Below are 18,810 nucleotides of genomic sequence, written 5' to 3' on the forward strand. Positions count from 1 at the left end.
GTGGAGGATAGCCCAAGTGTTTGGGCCCCTGCACCTACGTCGAAGACCCAGAAGAAGCTCCTCGCTTCATACCGGGCCAGCTCCAGCTGTTGTAGCCATTTGGAAAGTGAAGCAGCAAATACAAGACCTCTCTTCTCTGTTTCTCCTTCTGTCTATCTATAACTCTGCCTCTCAAATAATTAAATAAATCTTTAAATAAATAAATACACTCTTCTGTGAACTCTAGATAAATTGCTTGCCTAAAGATTTTAACAAGGAGACAGTGTATAGAATATGTCATAAAAGGTATTGAAAATTTTATCACCTCAAGATAATTGTCCTCAACTGCTTAGATGAGGAGAGTATCGTATATAGGTTAGTAAGTCTTTGGGATGGGGAGTGGTCCTATGTTGTAATGAAAAAAATATTAAAAGCCCTTCAAGATAAAATGTTTATTAATGTATATATTCTCCATGCGAGTGTTCCCAATTACTTGATTGTGATATGCTATTTCTAAAGATATGGAAGAAATGGACTTTAAGAAAGAATGTAAGAGGTTCTTCTAGGCAAAGGAAACAGCATGTTTAAGAAACCTGAGAAAAGAAGAAGCTTATGGAATATAAAGATAAGCCAGGATGGTAAGACTTGTAAGTTTAGATCAGGAAATGAGGTTACAGATCTGGATGAAATCCAACCAGCTTACCACTGCTTTGTCACCTGCATTATAAATGTGCAGTTCTGTGACCACTGGGAAGCTCATGACATATGTAAACAAAGGGAGTGGTCTATAGTCACACATGTATTCTTAAGTTATTACATATGCTCCCACTTAGACTAGATTAGGAAGAAGCTGTGGAAGAGACAATATGCCTTGGTTCAAATAGATTAACCACAGGGACCGGCCTTGTGGCACGGTGGGTAAAGCCACCATCTACAATGCTGACATCCAATATGGGTGCCAGTTTGAGTCCCAGCTGTTCCACATCCAACCCAGTTCCCTGCTAATGCTCCTGGGAAGCAGTGGAAGATGGCCCAAGTCATTGTGCGCCTGTACCCAGATGAAGCTCCTGGTCCTGGCTTCAAACTGGCCCAACCTAGGATGTTGTGGCCTTTTGGAGAGTGAACCCGCAGATGGGAGATCCTTCTCTGTATTTCCCTCTTTCTCTGTAACTCTACCTGTCAAATAAATAAGCAAATTTTTTTAAAAGTAGTCAAACTAGAAATCTCAACTTCTTGGATCCAGGATTATAGCCAAGGAAATATAGAAATATAGAAAGTAGTTAAAATTTGCATTTAGAATTAATTAAGACATAGTAACAAGCCTAAATTCTTGTTTCTGGTGTGATATACAAGGTGTAAATGGTGCTGCTTACCAAGACAGTAATGCAGGAGAATAAAAAATGAGGATAGAATTGAATGTTGTTAGAATTTATGTTGAACTGAAATCCTGTTTTTGAGTTCTGGGTTTATAATCACCAATTTGTCATGTGTTTCTTGTGATTTTTTTGAAGTACTATTAAAATGTTGATTAAATGTTTGTTGAAAGTCTATACTTTCAGGGATCATTTCTATAGTTCGCTAAATGTTTGTTGAATGGAAGAATTGGGGGGAAAGGTTTTTTTTTTTTTTTTTTTTTTTTTTTTTTTGGCAATGCCCAAAGAAGATCAAACTCGAGGCCTAAACAAAGGCTACCAACAACTCTGTTAAAATTCAAAAATAGGGCCGGCGCCGCGGCTCACTAGGCTAATCCTCCGCCTTGCGGCGCCGGCATACCGGGTTCTAGTCCCGGTTGGGACACCGATCCTGTCCCAGTTGCCCCTCTTCCAGGCCAGCTCTCTGCTGTGGCCCGGGAGTGCAGTGGAGGATGGCCCAAGTGCTTGGGCCCTGCACCCCATGGGAGACCAGGATTAGCACCTGGCTCCTGCCATCGGATCAGCACGGTGTGCTGGCCGTAGCGCGCCTATCGCGGTGGCCATTGCAGGGTGAACCAACGGCAAAAGGAAGACCTTTCTGTCTGTCTCTCTGTCCACTCTGTCTGTAAAAAAAAAAAAAAAAATTCAAAAATAAAGTAAAAATAATAACAAAGTCATAAGCCTAACTAAAGAAATCTGTTTCCCTACTACCTCCCATCTTAGTAAATGAGAAAGTAAAACTAATATGCTCTTATTACCCACATATTTAAACAAAAAACTCTAATATAGTGATACTTAGCAGATCAGAATGCATTTAAGAATAGCCATGTTTTGATAATGTTGAAGTTGGGGGATGATTCAAGGCTTAGTACACTGTTTTCTGCATTAATGTATATGTGAAAATTTCTATAATAATGTCTTAAGTTATAAAAAGTTACCTGTCATTGTTTCAGAACACTACTATTTTTAAGGCATGTAAATATTTTTTGCATTAAGCTTTTGAAAATCCTGAATATATAGTTTTTAGGGAAAAAATTAGCCATATTAATTCAGCTGTTGAAATTTGTGATTACTTCACTGTGAAGTTTTACATGTAAGTCTTCATATTTTGTTTCAGGGACAGAATGATGCTGCTAAAATTGGAACAAGAAATTTTAGATTTCATTGGTAATAATGAGTAAGTCCTGAGATTTAACTGGAAAACAAATTGTCATCATCATTCTCCTTGACTTACTAAATAGAGTATTCTTTTGCTTGTAGGTCTCCACGTAAAAAATTTCCCCCAATGACATCTTACCACAGGATGCTATTACACAGAGTAGCTGCTTACTTTGGATTAGACCACAATGTTGATCAGAGTGGGAAGTCTGTCATCGTAAACAAAACTAGCAATACAAGAATGTAAGTGTCAAGACATGCAGATATATGTTATATATCTATGTCATAACACTTTATTTTCCTACATTAGCATCGATTTGAGATTTTCCACACTTCAGCAGTCTAAGCTTTTTGATGCCTTATGTGATGGGACCAAAAAATTCATTTAGCTTGCACCAACCTAGACTTAAATGAATCAGATAAATGAGGACTGGGACACATAATTTAAAAAAAAAAAAAAAAAAGCTCAGCATGTATGTGATGTTTGACAATCACTCTCATGAATCTTTTTGCATTAGTGTAATTAGAATTGCTCTGGTAAATTTGTATTTTAAAAAGCAGAATTTTATTTTTGACCCTGTCACTTTTAATTATCTTTCATTTTACAATCCTTTCTGAAAGCCTCTTATTATTTTCTTCCACTAATATTAAGATGATGGAATTAACTATATCATCTGTAATGCTGTGTTCTCTTCCTGAGCTATTGTATAATTTACTGAGGCAAAATGTTAAAAGAGAAGGAGACTTTTCATTTTCAAGATAACTATTTTTGTGGTGTTGATGGGATATATTTAAAGTGCTGGTATTTGGGAGCAGAAGGCTCAGTGCCTAAGCACTCAAGTTATAACATGCACACCATACCTCTTCTGCCTATTTGTAAAGCTAATCCTAAAGCAGCTAGTTAAATTTAGCTGAAATGTCTACTCTGGTGTTGATTTGCCTCTCCAACAGATTTTCTGTGTCAGTTTCATATGGCTTTAGTAGGTCTGTGCTAATGAGCAGCAATCAACTTCATATGCCATAAATAATTTCTGTTCCTACAACTAAAATTAAATTAAAGTAGATATCTTGGAAAATGATATCTTTTTTAATTAGTAAAAATGTTACCTGAAAATGTAATTCTGATTTAGTTTTTATATGCCTGTCCCTTAGTGTTTTTAATTATCCTTTACAATTGATCTTTTCCTGGTTAGTTATACCATGACTAAAATAGGATAGTAACCATTAATATATAAGCTGAACTGAAAGTGAAGAGTACTATCATTCATTTAACCAGTATCTTCCAATATCACTCAGAGTTGCTGGATACCCAAACACACATACGTTAGCAGGCATTTTTACTAACATTTTGACTGGTGACTCTCTAAGGTTTTCAATACAGTGTAACCTCAGTTATTTGAATTCTGTGAATTATGTCAGAAAGATTTAGGGTTTTCCTTATCATGGCAATCAAAAGTTTAGCTAAGCAGAGTTGTTTATGATGTACTCCAAGAAATATGGGTAAATAGCATAATTATAACTAAACATTTCAGATCATTGAAGTTACACTGTATTCTTATTTTATATCTTCTGGGATATGAAGAAGGTTGTAAATCAGAAAACCTTAGAGATCTGCTCCACATTGAATAAAAACAAACTTACTTTTCCTCATAGGGAGATTACCCGCTCCAGCCTTGAACCAGTGGTGTTGTGGATGTCAACAACCCGGTGTCCACTGGGGTGTCTCAATGGAGCGGGAAGTTGGCGATTGCAGGGCAGTAAATTCAGGCATCTATAAAAGAAAGAGGTAAGACAGTCTTAAGGTTAGCTGAAGTGCCTGCCAATGCTATTTGGTGTGGGAATCCAGCTGCTCTTAGAAAAGTTGCTAGGCCCTTGCTTAAACCTTACTGTTCCTTTGGAATCAGTCATCTGACTGATAGAAACTCCTTGAATAAGCAAATGGAACTTCAAACATTTAAAAAATTAGATGATATTAGTAAATGAAGCAATCATAAAATAATATACTACCGTTGTCAACTAAAATAGACAATCTCAAAGCCCTACAGAAAGTAATATTTCTCTCATCATTTTGATCATGAAGCTGTTTTCACTCTTATTTTCCCCCCTTCTGATCTGTTTTACTCATCTAAGTCTGTTTGATGATAGAGACTGCTTGCTTAGATAAATCTCATTTCCTTTTACTTGATTTGACAGGATAAAACTGAGATACTTTATTAAAAATTCAATGGACTAAAATATTTGGATATGTTGTTTGGGCCCTATGAATAATAAAATATATGGTCTTAATTTGCTGAAAATGTCATTGACACAGATTTATTTGAATTTGAAATTTCCTTGTGGTATTTACATATACTATATGGCTACATAATATATACTTGAATTGTACATTTAAAAAACTACTTAGGCTTTAATTTATATTTTCTTTATAGCATACAGTTGTGTGTATGTATATATAACATGTTTCAAATGAGTCATTCTGATTTTGCAGTAGAATGATACTAAGAAGAGTATTGATAGAATTTGTAGAATTTGAGAGGTAAATTTTTTTTTGAAGATTTATTTATTCATTTGAAAGAGTTACAGAGAGGCAGAGGCAGAGAGAGAGAGATCTTCCATCTGCTGGTTTGCTCCCCAAATGGCTACAGTGGCCGGAGCTGGGTAGATAAGAAGCCAGGATCCAGGACGTTCTTACGAGTTTCCCACATGGGTACGGGGCCCAAGTACTTGGGCCATCCTCTGCTGCTTTCCCATGCACATTAGCAGGGAACTGGATCAGAAGTGGAGCAGCCAGGACTTTAACTGGCACCCATGTGGAATGCCAGCACAGCACGCAGCAGCTTCACCTGCTATGCCACAGTGCCGGTACCAGTAAAGTTTTATAGAATTGTAATTGTCCAAGGTCAACAACCTTTTTTTAATGTTTGTCTTCTAGATTTCAGTAGAACTTACAACATTTCCATAGGGGAAAAATTAGTGTTCTATAAAATACACTGCTAAGATTTCATAATCATTACTTTGGGTAACAACACTAAAAAAGATACTATAAAAGTGAAACATCTGTCTCTCCTCTCTCTGTAACTCTTTCAGATAAATAAATCTTAAAAAGTGAAATATACAAGATCTAGTACTTTCTTACTTGTCCCAGAATGTTTTTGTACATTTAGAGAAGGCGATATAAACAGAATATGCAGACATTAAGTCTGAAATACTTGGACTATTTATTAACTGTGGCTTAGTTTTACACTTGCCTTTTGACCATACACCATTGCTTAACCCATTTGAACCTCAGTTTTTCCAGTAGTAACAACTAGCTTCTTCTGAGTACTTACTGTTTAGGTATTGTTCATGTGTTAATTCACTTTATCTTCAGAACAACCCTTTGAATTTTACATACTCTGTAATTCCCATTTTACAAATTTGAAAAATGTGGAATAGAAGGATTAATTGAAACTGGGGCAAGTCCTAAAGCAAGTAAAGTGATATTAAACTGAAGCTGTCTGACTCCAGAGCAAACACTATATTTGATGTGGCTTCTGAACTATAGCATGGGATACTTAGTATATTCTTATGATATTATTGGGAGAACTAAATGAGATAACATGAATACCTATTAACAGCATGAGTTGAGTAAATGGTAACATTTAGTACTTTTTATGAATTGTTATAAAATTTTATATTTAACTTTACATTAAGTATTATGCATTATCCTTTTTTGTTCTTTGTTTTTAGACCTGATCAAAAATTTAATGAACATATTAAGGATGATAGAGGTGAAGACTTTCAGAAACGATATATCCTTAAGAGAGATAACTCTAGCTTTGACAAAGATGATAATCAGGTAATCTAAACAATTATAGCATTTTTATAGGTGTAAAACATAAACCAGTAATTCATTTTCAGAAGAGTTAGTTGTTCTCTTTTCTTTAGATGAGAATACGTTTGAAAGATGACAGAAGAAGTAAATCTATAGAAGAAAGAGAAGAGGAGTACCAGAGAGCTAGAGACCGAATATTTTCCCAAGATGTATGTATTAACTTATGTTTAGGTCTTCATGTTAGAGTATATCTTCATTTCATTCTAAAGGCTTCATACTCCTTTAATCTGTTGATTATATTTCTTTTTAAACCACATTTCTAGCATACTTTAGAAATATGGTAATGTATCTTGCTCATGTTTTTTGTTGTTGATTTTAAGATTTATTTTATTTATTTTTTGAGAGCTGTAGAAAGAGAGAAATATGTTTCCATGTACTGGTTCACTCCCCAAATGGCTACAGGGCCAGGGCTGGGCCAGGCTGAAGCCAAGAGCCAGGAACTTCTGGGTTGCCCACTTGGGTTCAGGGGCCCAAGCACTTAGGCTGTACACTGCTGCTGTCCCAGGCACATTAGCAGAGAGCTGGAATAGAAGTGGAGCAGCTGGAACTCAAACCACTGCCTGTATGGAATGCTGGCACTGCAGGAACAGCTTAACCTCCTATGCCACAGCACCGGCCCCAGATCTTATTCATGCTAATGTATTTTTTTTTTCTTTTCTTTTCTTTTTTTTTTTTTTTTTTTTTTTAATTTTTGACAGGCAGAGTGGACAGTGAGAGAGAGAGAGACAGAGAGAAAGGTCTTCTGTTTTGCTGTTGGATCACCCTCCAATGGCCGCTGCAGCCAGCGCGCTGCGGCCGGCGCATTGCGCTGATCCTAAGGCAGAAGCTAGGTGCTTCTCCTGGTCTCCCATGGGGTGCAGGGCCCAAGCCCTTGGGCCATTCTCCACTGCACTCCCGGGCCACAGCAGATGGCTGGCCTGGAAGAGGGGCAACCGGGACAGGATCGGTGCCCCGATCGGGACTAGAACCCGGTGTGCAGGTGCCGCAAGGCAGAGGATTAGCCTGTTGAGCCACAGCGCCGGCCTTATTCATGCTAATGTAACAGTTTGCAAAATTTTACAGTGCAGCAGTTATATAAAATTTAAGAAAACTTGGAAGCAAATGGCCTACAGAAGTCACTGGTTTGTGTGTATGTTTGTGTATTTTCAGACCTCTGAGATAGATATTTTGAGAACATTGGTAACTATCTACAGAATCATACAATCTAAAGCCTACTTGTTAGTGGGCTTCACTTCATAAGTAACTTGTTTGTTCTTTTAAAATAAAGCTAATTGACTTTGTAGATTAATATTTGTTTTTCTCTTGATAAGTAATTATATGAGAGAAGTCTTCTAAATGGCCAATTTTTCTATGCACATATAAGTATGGCAGAAGAGAATTAGTTTGGCTTTACCAACATCCATCAAGCACTTGTTATTTCCAGTTCTAGGTATTATTCAAGAATACATGAATATAATGTGTATTAATCATCATATACAGAAATTTACCCTCTGTTAAAAAACAAAGGTTAAATAACATTAAAATCCAAACCTGTAGTTAAGAATTTATAGCATTAATTTAACAAATCTTATCGAGCCCCTAATGCAAGTAAGTGCTGTGCTGGCCACAGAAACATGTCTCCAGACATTGTTAATAATTTATCCCTAGTACAGCTCTATACGGTGGATACTACACTATCATTTTTTTCATTTTACACATGAGGAAACTAATGTTCCAGTAGGCTAGCCAGAGATCACACAGTTAGAAAATAGCAAAGCTCAAATATCAAACCAGATCTGCTGAACTCATAGCCTACTCTAGATGTATTTCTCTCTTTAGTTTGTAGGAGATATGAAGTTTCTGCCCTTGGTAAGTGGTCAAGTAATGATAGTATGGTTTGTGGTTTGCATAGATATATGAGAGAAGCACCAAAACCAGAATTGGGGTGGGAGTGGGAAGAGTTAGCTTCTAAAAGGAGACCCACAGTCATGAAGGGTTCCAAGAAAAGGGCCAATATTTGCTGAGGCCTAAAGTTAAAGGAGAACTTGACACATGTGAAGAAATGAAGGATTTATAGTTGCTGGATTAGGTAGCAAAGGAAACAAAAAATGTCCACATTGGAGAAATAATCAGCAACTACTTGTCCAGACCCTGAAGATTTGTTAAAGTGGTTGGACTTGTGGCTTTTTGTGGTCAGCAGCAAACGGTTTTCCATATAGGGCTATATAATTAATATTTTAGGCTTTTGGAGCCTTATAGTCTTCATTGCAGCTGCTTAGCACTGACTTTTTAATATGAGCAATCATGGGCAGTACAGAAGTGAATAGTCATAGCTGTGTTCCCGTACAGCTTTATTTGTAGAAACGGGTGACTGGCCGTAATTTGCTGATCACTGTGCTGAAACATTAGAGAAGCATTAGAGAGGAGAGAGGTATGATCAAATTGACATTTTAAAGAAATTATTCTAGATTCTGGCATACAAAAATAGATGAAAAGGACAAAAATTCACAGCTGAAAATCTAGAAAACTGTTGTAGTGATTCAAACAAAAATGATCACTGTCTGGCCTAATTAACAGCACTGAAAGTGCTTCTGATTTATTGCTATATCCACAAGCCAAAGCACCAGTGATCCAATGTTTGTTAATTCAAAGTGGTGGAATCTGCATATGTCTTATGCAGATTGGTATTTGCCTTGTGTATATGATAATGAAAATGAGTTCACTCACTTGGAAGACACTATTTGAATTTCAAATTAATTTCAACCACTAAATGAATGTCTTCAAGATACGTATCTGTTAAAAAAAAATAAGCATTGGGACCAGTACTGTGGCATAGTGCAAAAAGCCATCACCTTCAGTGCTGGCATCCTGTATGGGCTGCTCCACTCCTGATCCAGCTCCCTGCTAATACACCTGGGAAAGCATCAGAAGATGGCCCAAGTGCTTTGGCCCCTGTACCCATGCGGAGACCCAAAAGAAGTTCCTGGCTCTTGTCTTTGGATTGTCCCAGCTCTGGCCATTGCTGCCATTTGGTGAGTGAACCAGCAGATGGAAGATCTCTCTGTCTGTCTGTCTGTCTCTCTCTCTCTGTCTTTCTAACTATACCTTTCAAATGAATAAATAAGTCTTAAAAAAAGAAAAACAAGCATAGCATCTCTAAACCAGAAAACAATTCTATTATATATTTGTGTACCCCATCACCATTTTGAACTGGAAGAAACATTGTTCAGTCTTATTACACATGATTTTTGTTGTCATTGGTTTTCAGATGGAATTTGACAAAAGCTCGATTTTTTGTATCTCTTCTTTCTTTCTAGTCCCTGTGTTCCCAAGAGAATTATATTATTGACAAAAGGTAAGGGAATTTTTAACATCTGTTTTGATAGCTGCCTGATGCTAATAAAAATTGAAATGTCTCATGGAAGTATTTTACTAAAATACCAACAGAATCCAAGATGAGGACGCTAATACTACTCAACAGAGGCGCCAGATATTTAGGTATTGGAAGCATGTTTTCAATACAGTATGGAAAATTTAAAGGAATTTTTTTCTTTACTTTCTTTTTCCTCCCTATTAGCTTCTCAAAGATTTGTTTCTAAATTACAGAGTTAATAAAGATGCTTCAGGGAGATCAACAAATAGCCATCAAAGCAGCACTGACAATGACTTGAAGTATTCAGAACCACGACCTTGGAGCAGCACAGATTCAGACAGCTCCCTCCGAAACTTGAAGCCTGCTGTTACCAAAGCCAGCAGCTTTAGTGGAATCTCAGTCCTGACAAGAGGTGATAGTTCTGGAAGCAGCAAAAGCATAGGCAGGCTCTCAAAAACAGGTATAAGTGCCTATTTAGAACTATGCAGTGAAAACTTTAGTTTTCCTATTGTTGTCTTAGCTGTTTTTAGTATGCTTCTAATTACCCTAAAATGTAAAATTATTGCCTTCAGTGCACTGAACACCTCCAAAGTACTTCAGGGACAATATGTTTATTGACATTAGGATTCACTCTGTCCTGGAGAGAGATTTACTAACAACTGAAATAAAATTTCTAGTCTTTTATGATATAAACTTTAGGTAGATTCCTTGTAGTTCATGTTTTGTTTGAGTGCCCAGAGGTGACTGAAACTTCTTCATTGCTTATTCCTAGTTGGAAGGCATGGTTTCTCACCTAGGATTATTCAATGCTGATTGCATTTTCAGCTAATACTATCAGTTGTTGATAGCATTTCTTAAAATCCTTCATTTTCATTAAAAAATGAATAAAATTGCTATTAAGTTTTTGAGGGATTAAAAACCAAAGAAAAATAATATGATATAACTACAAGGAGGCTTCAAGAAGCGCATGGGAGGGCCTGCATTGTGGCATAGCATGGGGTTAAGCTGCTGCTTGTGGTGCCAAATAAGCATCCCATAACAGCATCACTAATCAGATTGCCAGTATAGTTGCAGCTTCTACGCTTTCCATACAGCTTTCTGCTAAATCTGGGATGCTGCAGATCATGGCCCACATGCTTGGACCCCTGCCACCCACATGGAACACCTGGACCTAGCTCTGGCTTCAGCCTGGTCCAGCCTTTGCTGTTCCGGCAATTTGAGGAGCGAACCAGAAGATAGAAGATTTCTCCTCTCTCTCTCTCTCTCTCTCTCTCTCTCTCTCTCATCCTCTCCCATTCTCAACACTCTGCCTTTAAAATAAATAAATCGTTTTTGAAACAAACAAAAAAAAAACTTGCTTTAAAGAAAGCGCATGGGGGCCAACACTGTGGCACAGCATGTTAAAGCCCTGGCTTGAAGCACCGGCATCCCATATGGGCACCGGTTCTAGTCCCGGCTGCTCCTCTTCCGACCCAGCTTTCTGCTATGGCCTGAGATAGCAGTGGAAGATAGCCCAAGTCCTTGGGCCCCTGCCCCCGGGTGGGAGACCTGGAAGAAGCTCCTGGCTCCTGGCTTTGGATCGGTGCAGCTCCTGCCATTGCGGCCATCTGGGGAGTGAACCAGCGGATGGAAGACCTTTCTCCCTGTCTCTACCTCTCTCTGTAACTCTTTCAAATAAATGAAATGAATCTTAAAAAAAAAAAAAAAAAAAAAACTCATGGGAAATGTAACTAAAAGATATTAGGGATTTCTCATGAACTTTTGGAAGCCCCCTTGCATTATTCACTGGAAATTTCAATTATCTCCTCATTCCCCTAGCTGCATTACTTTTAGAATATATTGGCTCAAAACATTTTCTTTTCTCATTTTCATGAACTGTCTTCAAAACTAAAGAGTTCATGGTTTTTTTGAGAACCCTTGTAGATTTTGATTTTTATCCCAAAATAAGCATGAAAATCAGAAATGGCTGTTTAGCCCCAGCTCTTTGAGTTATCCTTGACATATGATGTTATGCAGATAATATTTGAAAGATAATTGAAAGTAAATAATTTTTAATACCTGATTATAGTCAATACTTTCAGTTGTTAAGCCTTATGAAAAGAGTTGCCTCCTTGTTAAGTTACAACATGGATATATGAATATTCAAAATGTCATAGTGTTTGATAGGATATTGCTAAAGACAGGTAAATCTTGTGAATATAAAAAAATCTGCCTATGTACCATATAATACATTTGTTTGAATAATGGCCAGTTGGTAATCTTAATAGAAAAAAAATTATATATTATGAGAGTGTCATTTGGACATGCTGCCAAATTAAAGCATTTGGTGAACATGTGCTGTTTATAACCTGTATTATTTTCAGAGATGTGAAGAAGTATTATTAAAGATTATTTCTCCCCCTCAGTCACCTCCTTTGTTCAAAAGTTAATCATATACGTTATCCAGACCTTTTTCTTCTTTCTTTGTCTTATTGTACACCTGTAGCCATAATGCTGAAACTGAATGACATTTTCAGTCTCTGTATAAAAGCCAATGAAATAGATTACAGGTATGAAAGCAATTAAATATCAATTATCAATTTATTAAGTTCAATCAACAGTAAAGTTTAAGCTGATGACAGTATAAATACTTGGAATATTTTTCATGCTATCTCTCCCTTAATATTTAAAAATTTATAGGAAGATGCTATAAATGAGAAGTGAAATTCTGCAGTGAAGCTTGACAGTGATTTCTCTTAATAGAGAGTTTGTCATTTCTGTTATTTCCTACTCTTAATCTTTCTGTGTTCTTATAGATAAGGGGTTTCTTATATATAAGAGGTTTGGGGAATTTGGCCATGCTGAGTTCTTTTTCTTGGGGGAAAATTGTAATCTTTATATTCCTAGGTGTTAATCTAAAAGGTAAAATGTACATAACCTTGTCCTTTTGGGAATGTGGATAATGTGTTTTTTGTGACTGTCTGTGGCTGGTGTTGTTAAAAACTTGCTTAAGTTGCATGCTTTGGCTATGACTCTGACAATTTATGTTACCAGTTTGCTGTTCTAAACGTATTCGTGATGGGGTGGGTATGCAGAATTGAACAGTAAATCAGAAATAGCCAGTGGCTTTCATGTGGTAACTGCATGTTATGCAATATTAATTTTGTTGTTAAATTTTTAAAACCTGTGTTTTAATATAAGGTTTTAAAAAATCCATATTTTTTCATTACTCCCCCCCTAGGTTCTGAGTCTTCTGGTAGTGTAGGGTCATCTACTGGCTCTCTTTCTCACATCCAGCAGCCTCTTCCAGGTACAGCTCTCAGCCAGTCTTCTCATGGCGCACCTGTCGTCTATCCAACTGTCAGCACTCATAGTTCTCTTTCCTTTGATGGTGGCCTAAATGGGCAAGTCGCATCTCCTAGCACTAGCTTCTTTTTGCTTCCCTTGGAAGCGACAGGCATACCACCTGGCAGTATTCTGATCAACCCACAAACAGGTTGGTATCCAGAAAAAAGTACCAGGAGTTATCTGAAAATTAAAAGATATTTATTAAATGTATTATCTGTGTATGTGTTGCCAGCTTTTCATTTTTCATGAACAGTTATGATTTTTTTGAGAATTTTAATTTAAAAAAGTAGAAAATGTTATAAACATGATATCTTCTACACCAAATAATGGCCTAACTATAATTAAAGAATAATTCATTTCCTAGAAATGAATTTCATTTCTTAGAAGGCCCTCTTTGAAAGGGCTTTCGTTGATACAGTAATTTTATACTGGAGAAAATAGCATGCATTTTATGAAGGGCCAAATAAGCAGCTCTTATCCAACTTGTGATGAAATTAAAAGAAACCTTTAATTAATTATCCTTCAGAATGTGCACAAATGTCCTAAAATTGTTTTCTACTGAAGAAAGGAAAATGGGTTGTCATTATGAATTAATATTGACAGCACATATTCTTATTCTTACATTTAGTTAATGATATCCATTGAGCATTTCCTTAGTCCCATGTACTGTATTAGGTATTTTAAATACATTAGGTACTTAAATATTTTATTGAGATAGGTGAAATCCTTATATATAGATAGGGAAACTGAACCACAGGGGTAAGGAAATTATAGCTAACAATATATTTCATAGAAATAAAACAATATATTTCATTATGTAGACTGGCAAATAGGATTTTATAGAGAAACTTTGATCATTTAAAAGATCAGAAGAAGTCTTTGTCTCTACTCAAAATAATGTTACACAGTCATTGGGCAAGTAATGAGGATAATCTTAGAGCTCTTGGTAACTTTACTGTAACACTCACAGACCTAGCTGATGATGTCACATTACTGGCAGTAACTGGACAAGGCAGATATGGGGGAGTGTCAGATCTCTTAGTATCTCCAGACTATTTTTTTTTTTTTTTTTGGCTTAGAACTCATTACTTTCAGATTTTATTCAGATCTCTCTTTAAGGTAAAATATTTCAAGTGTTTATCTCCATTACAAGAATTATATTATTATAAATGATTTTTCAGAAATTAGTTCAGTTTTTGCTTAATAGCTTTTCTTGTCTTGTGGCATTGTGTTACTAAACAATAATTTTCTGAATAAGGCTATATATTATTTAATATTTTACTATTTCCTATTTTTTACTCAGAACATATTACTGTTTTTGGGACCATGAAAGATTAATTTGCAGTCTTAATTTTAAATGAGTTTTTTAGAACAGTGTTACTATACATACAGTTTTTTTCATAAAATCTTTGATAAAATTATTGTTGAACCCGCTTTCACCCAAATCTTCTGTATTTTTTCCAAAATTATTTAACAATCAATACAAGTTGTTTTTTGTTATTTATAACCATTACATAAACCAGTATGCTGATGAAAATAATTTTACTTGGAAGGACTATCTGCTTGATAAGTATAGACTAGTGTAGTAGTCTTCCCCAAATAAAATTTTGTTGATCATAAATGTCCCCCATAAAATGGAGAGGAGTTTACCATGGTAGAAAGAATGTTTTTAAAGATCATTTAAGAAACTACTTGTCAGTCAAGTTTCTCTTTCTCTGCATTCTCCTCACTTTAAATGAGTTCATAAGAGAGTCTTCTCTTCTCCTTTTAATATTCCACTGTATAGTGAAAAAAATACTTATCTTTGATTCTTTACCTTCAACAAAGGAATTCTATATCTAGAATGTTAACTGTAAAATCATAGGGGATTTATTTTTCTTTTGACCTATACTTGTTTGTTGTTTTTCTATAAAAAAACATGTTTCTTCTTAAAGTAACTTTATAATACATGTAAGAAGGAGTAGTATTTCTTTTACTCAGGCATTTAAAATACCCATCTCTCCCTCCTAATAATTATTAAGCAATAAGAACAAAGCCTCCGAAGAAATAATAAAATTCTCTCTAGTTTTATATCTTATCATTGAATAAAACTTACTGGAAGTAGAAAAGAAACTGCTAAAACTTATTTAGAATTTAAAAAGAAATTACTTACAACTTACAGCAGATTAGCAGTTATAAAATGACACTTTGTCATTGAGTTCATACTTTGAAGTTTTAGTTGTCAATTATTTTAATTTTCAGCCAGCTTTAATTCTATAAGTGAAGCATATATATTTATAAAAAAAAACTGTATCAAATAAATTAGATATTTCTTATTAGACTGAAATATATTATAGCTCTATAGGACCATAATCCTGTAACTGAATCCCTTGAACAAAATGTTTCAGAGTTACTCAGAAAATACTATATATTATAAAGTAACTTTAAATGTAAATAGTGTAGGTAAGTATATAAGTAAGTAGGGTGTGGGACAATATATCTTTGTAAAATGCTGTAATAGCACATTTGAATATTCTAAAGATTGGGGGTTTTGAAGGTGTAGTTAAGGCATTTATGGAAATATTATAAATTGTTACTAGAATGGCTTATTATAAATCTCAATTATAAATGAATGGTTTTCCTCCTTTTAAAATTTTTCAGGTCAGCCCTTCATAAACCCGGATGGGAGTCCAGTTGTGTATAATCCTCCTATGACCCAACAACCAGTTAGAACACAAGTGCCTGGACCTCCACAGCAACCTCTGCCACCCCCACCACCTCAACAACCAGCAGCTAATCACATCTTCTCACAGGTGCAACTATCCACAATTACATAATGCTAAGTTCACCTGCCTTTGCATATTTGGGAGTAAATTTACTAATTGAGATTGCCCAACTAGTATCTCTTATATCTTTAATCTGCCACCAGCAATGTCTCACTCATTACTCATAGGAAGAGAAGGGCTTTTCAACCAATAATTACTTATTATTAGAAAGAAAGGAATGTTTTTCTTTTATGAGTCTTTCTGGTATTTTATCCCTACTTTATAACAGTAAGAAAAGGGCAAGAGGAAGAATAAAACAAAACTAAGATTTGTTCATTTGTGCAGTGAGCAAAGGGAGTTAAGTTTCAACAAATGAGGCAATTAAAAGAAACATGTGTTGTCTGTCAGTCCAGCAATTCCAAACACCCTGAGAGATACAAAGAAATTCTGAGAATTAGAATTCCCAAAAGTACTTATAATAATATCTTGAATGTATATAAATGTTAGAACTTACACATACATTTTCACATTCAATTTTTCATCCCTAAAACTGTATTATCTGTCTTTGGAGAAATTGTTTAAATGAGTATAAACTCTTTTACTTTCATTCCAGCTCATAAATGTTGTGTAGCATATCAAAGACATTTGATCCATAGATATATCTGTTCTTCTGTGCAAAACTATCTAAACAGTCCACTGGTGAGAAAATGGAGGGTAATTTCTTATGAAAGAAATATGGTTTAAAAAAAAACTAGAATCTGGAAAAGCTTTGTTTTGCTCACAAGTATCATTTGTATTTTTTTTTCCCAATATTTACTTACTTGAAAGGCAAAGTTATAGAGAGAGGAAGAGACAGAGACAGAGTGAGATCGTTCATCCTCTGGTTTACTCCCCAAAGGCCATAGTGACCAGGGCTGGGCCTAGCTGAAGCCAGGAGCCAGAAACTTTATCCAGGTGTCCCACATTTGGTTCAGGAGCCCAAGGACTTGGACCATATTCTGCTGCTTTCCCAGGCACATTAGCAAGGAACTGAATAAGAAATGGATTAGCTGGCACATATATGAGATGCCCATATTGCAGGCTGCTGCTTAACCTGCTGTTCCACAGTGTTGATCCTTACCATTTGTATTTCAAGGATAAAGAATATACATATAAGCAGTTTAATTATATTATCAAATAGTATGAAAATAGTTGTACCTTTGTCAGTGAAGACTGCTAATACTGGGCAAGGCAATTTTATTAAAATAAAAAGACTTAGAAGTTGCTGATGCACTTCTAAGACCATGCAAATGAATTCATGTATGTGTAGGTTATACTGTTTCTAAAGACTCGCAAATTACCTTCCCAACACTTTTTAGTTACATTCATTCAAACATAAAACTTCCTTGGCTTTGTCTTTCTTGGCTTCAAGCAGCTTGGTCCCAAAGAGTTTTCTCTTTGTCATGCTATTGTGTGGCTGACTTTGTATCTCACCAGGAACCTTCTAAGATTTTTTTTTCATTTGGATTTAATTCAGTGGAAATAATCTTAGTCTGACAGATTCAAAAAATTCTAAGAATGAATGTACTTCTTGGCAATAACTGTCTGGATTCATTATAAGAGGCAGTCCTAAATGAAGTATATGTATAAGCAGCCTAATTTATAAGCAAATACCTTGTTGAGATTTTTGGAAGTATTGTAGTATGTATAGAACTCAATGGGTGAGTTTCCTGGCATTGCCTCAGGTGTATCAGGCAATACGTCATCAGATACAGAAATAGATACTAAAGAGCAAATAATACTGTCTTGCCCACTCATTCATTCATGAAGTTTCAAATAACCAAACATAAGAAAACTATGATTGCCAAAACCTTCAGGTGGACTGCATTTCTTGAATATACTGTGTAAAAAAAAAAAACCAGTCACTTTAGGTGACTATTGTCTTGCAACCAGTTGTATTTTAGATAGGAAAAGGAAGTGCTAAGACTTTAACTTCCATTAGTGGTGTCAGAATTTTACTTTGATCAGTCTTCTAACCCACAGTTACTGCCATCTGACACTCTGGGAGACCTTCATTTATACCCTTGGTGCTCATAGTCTTTCTATTATACACCAACAGACCAAAGCTTTTGCTTCATCTGATACTTAAATAGAAGGTCAAGTTGTCTAGAAGACAGTTACATTTTAATTATTATCTAACTATCTAAAATAGCCTGTATTTGGAAGTTTTAAAGAGACTTCAGCTCCTTTTGTGTAATACACACTGTTATCTCGGGAAAGCTTGCTTATTTCTCGTCAAGCGATTTGTGAGGAACCAGAGGCTACCCTATAGATCTTTGCAGCTGTTACCGGTTTTTAGTGCTTTCACTTTTTTTTCTATATGCTAAGTTAATCTTAGCATTTCATTTTTTAGAAACCATCTTAATATTGTGTTAATAATGCATCTTAGTTGTCATACATCTTAGTTGTCATAAAGATTTCTCTTTAGATTATTCCCTGAGCAATCTTATTCCATTAGTTTATCTTGCATTTTTAAACTATCGTCTTCAGAGATGTTTTCCAGGGGAGATTCATGAATATATAGTTTAACAAAAAGTTTTCATCAAATAAGGAAAACTCCATTTCTCTGATTGCTTCTATAAAGTGGATTACAGCAGTCTTTAGACCAATATGTATATTTCCTCTTTATAATAAACTTATAAAATTGGGAAGTTAAATCACATGGCAGTGTTAGCTCATAGATGGCTAACTGTATTCCCAATATTTTAAAATTATTTTAAAATATTTATTTGTTTGTTTGTTTATTTGAGAGACAGAGCTCCCATCTGGTAGTTCACTACTCAAATGCCTGTGATAGCTGGGGCTAGACCTGACTGAAACTGTGAGCTCTTAATAAAATCAGATTTCCCATGTAGGTCCAGCTATTTGAGTCACTGCCACTACATTAGCAGTAAACAAGTTAAGAGCAGAGCCAGGACTCTAACC

The 18,810-nt window shown here is 35.6% G+C and overlaps 1 protein-coding gene across 6 annotated transcripts in view; it reads left to right on the top strand.

Moving 5' to 3' along the window:
- The window catches only part of R3HDM1 (R3H domain containing 1), a 227,559-nt gene that overhangs the window by 114,207 nt on the left and 94,542 nt on the right, over window positions 1–18,810 (top strand). For 4 of the 6 annotated variants that reach the window (XM_062186096.1, XM_062186085.1, XM_062186113.1 and 1 more), the window contains 9 exons: window positions 2,509–2,568; window positions 2,652–2,792; window positions 6,279–6,387; window positions 6,477–6,572; window positions 9,720–9,757; window positions 9,850–9,900; window positions 10,009–10,235; window positions 12,996–13,250; window positions 15,743–15,894. In XM_062186096.1, the coding sequence (XP_062042080.1) occupies window positions 2,509–2,568; window positions 2,652–2,792; window positions 6,279–6,387; window positions 6,477–6,572; window positions 9,720–9,757; window positions 9,850–9,900; window positions 10,009–10,235; window positions 12,996–13,250; window positions 15,743–15,894 (1,129 nt within the window). The remainder of the gene's footprint in view (window positions 1–2,508; window positions 2,569–2,651; window positions 2,793–6,278; window positions 6,388–6,476; window positions 6,573–9,719; window positions 9,758–9,849; window positions 9,901–10,008; window positions 10,236–12,995; window positions 13,251–15,742; window positions 15,895–18,810) is intronic. The other 2 variants (XM_062186124.1, XM_062186134.1) reach the window with 1 other exon arrangement.

Source organism: Lepus europaeus, chromosome 1 (genome assembly GCF_033115175.1).
Source record: "Lepus europaeus isolate LE1 chromosome 1, mLepTim1.pri, whole genome shotgun sequence".
NCBI classification, from domain to species: Eukaryota; Metazoa; Chordata; class Mammalia; order Lagomorpha; family Leporidae; genus Lepus; species Lepus europaeus.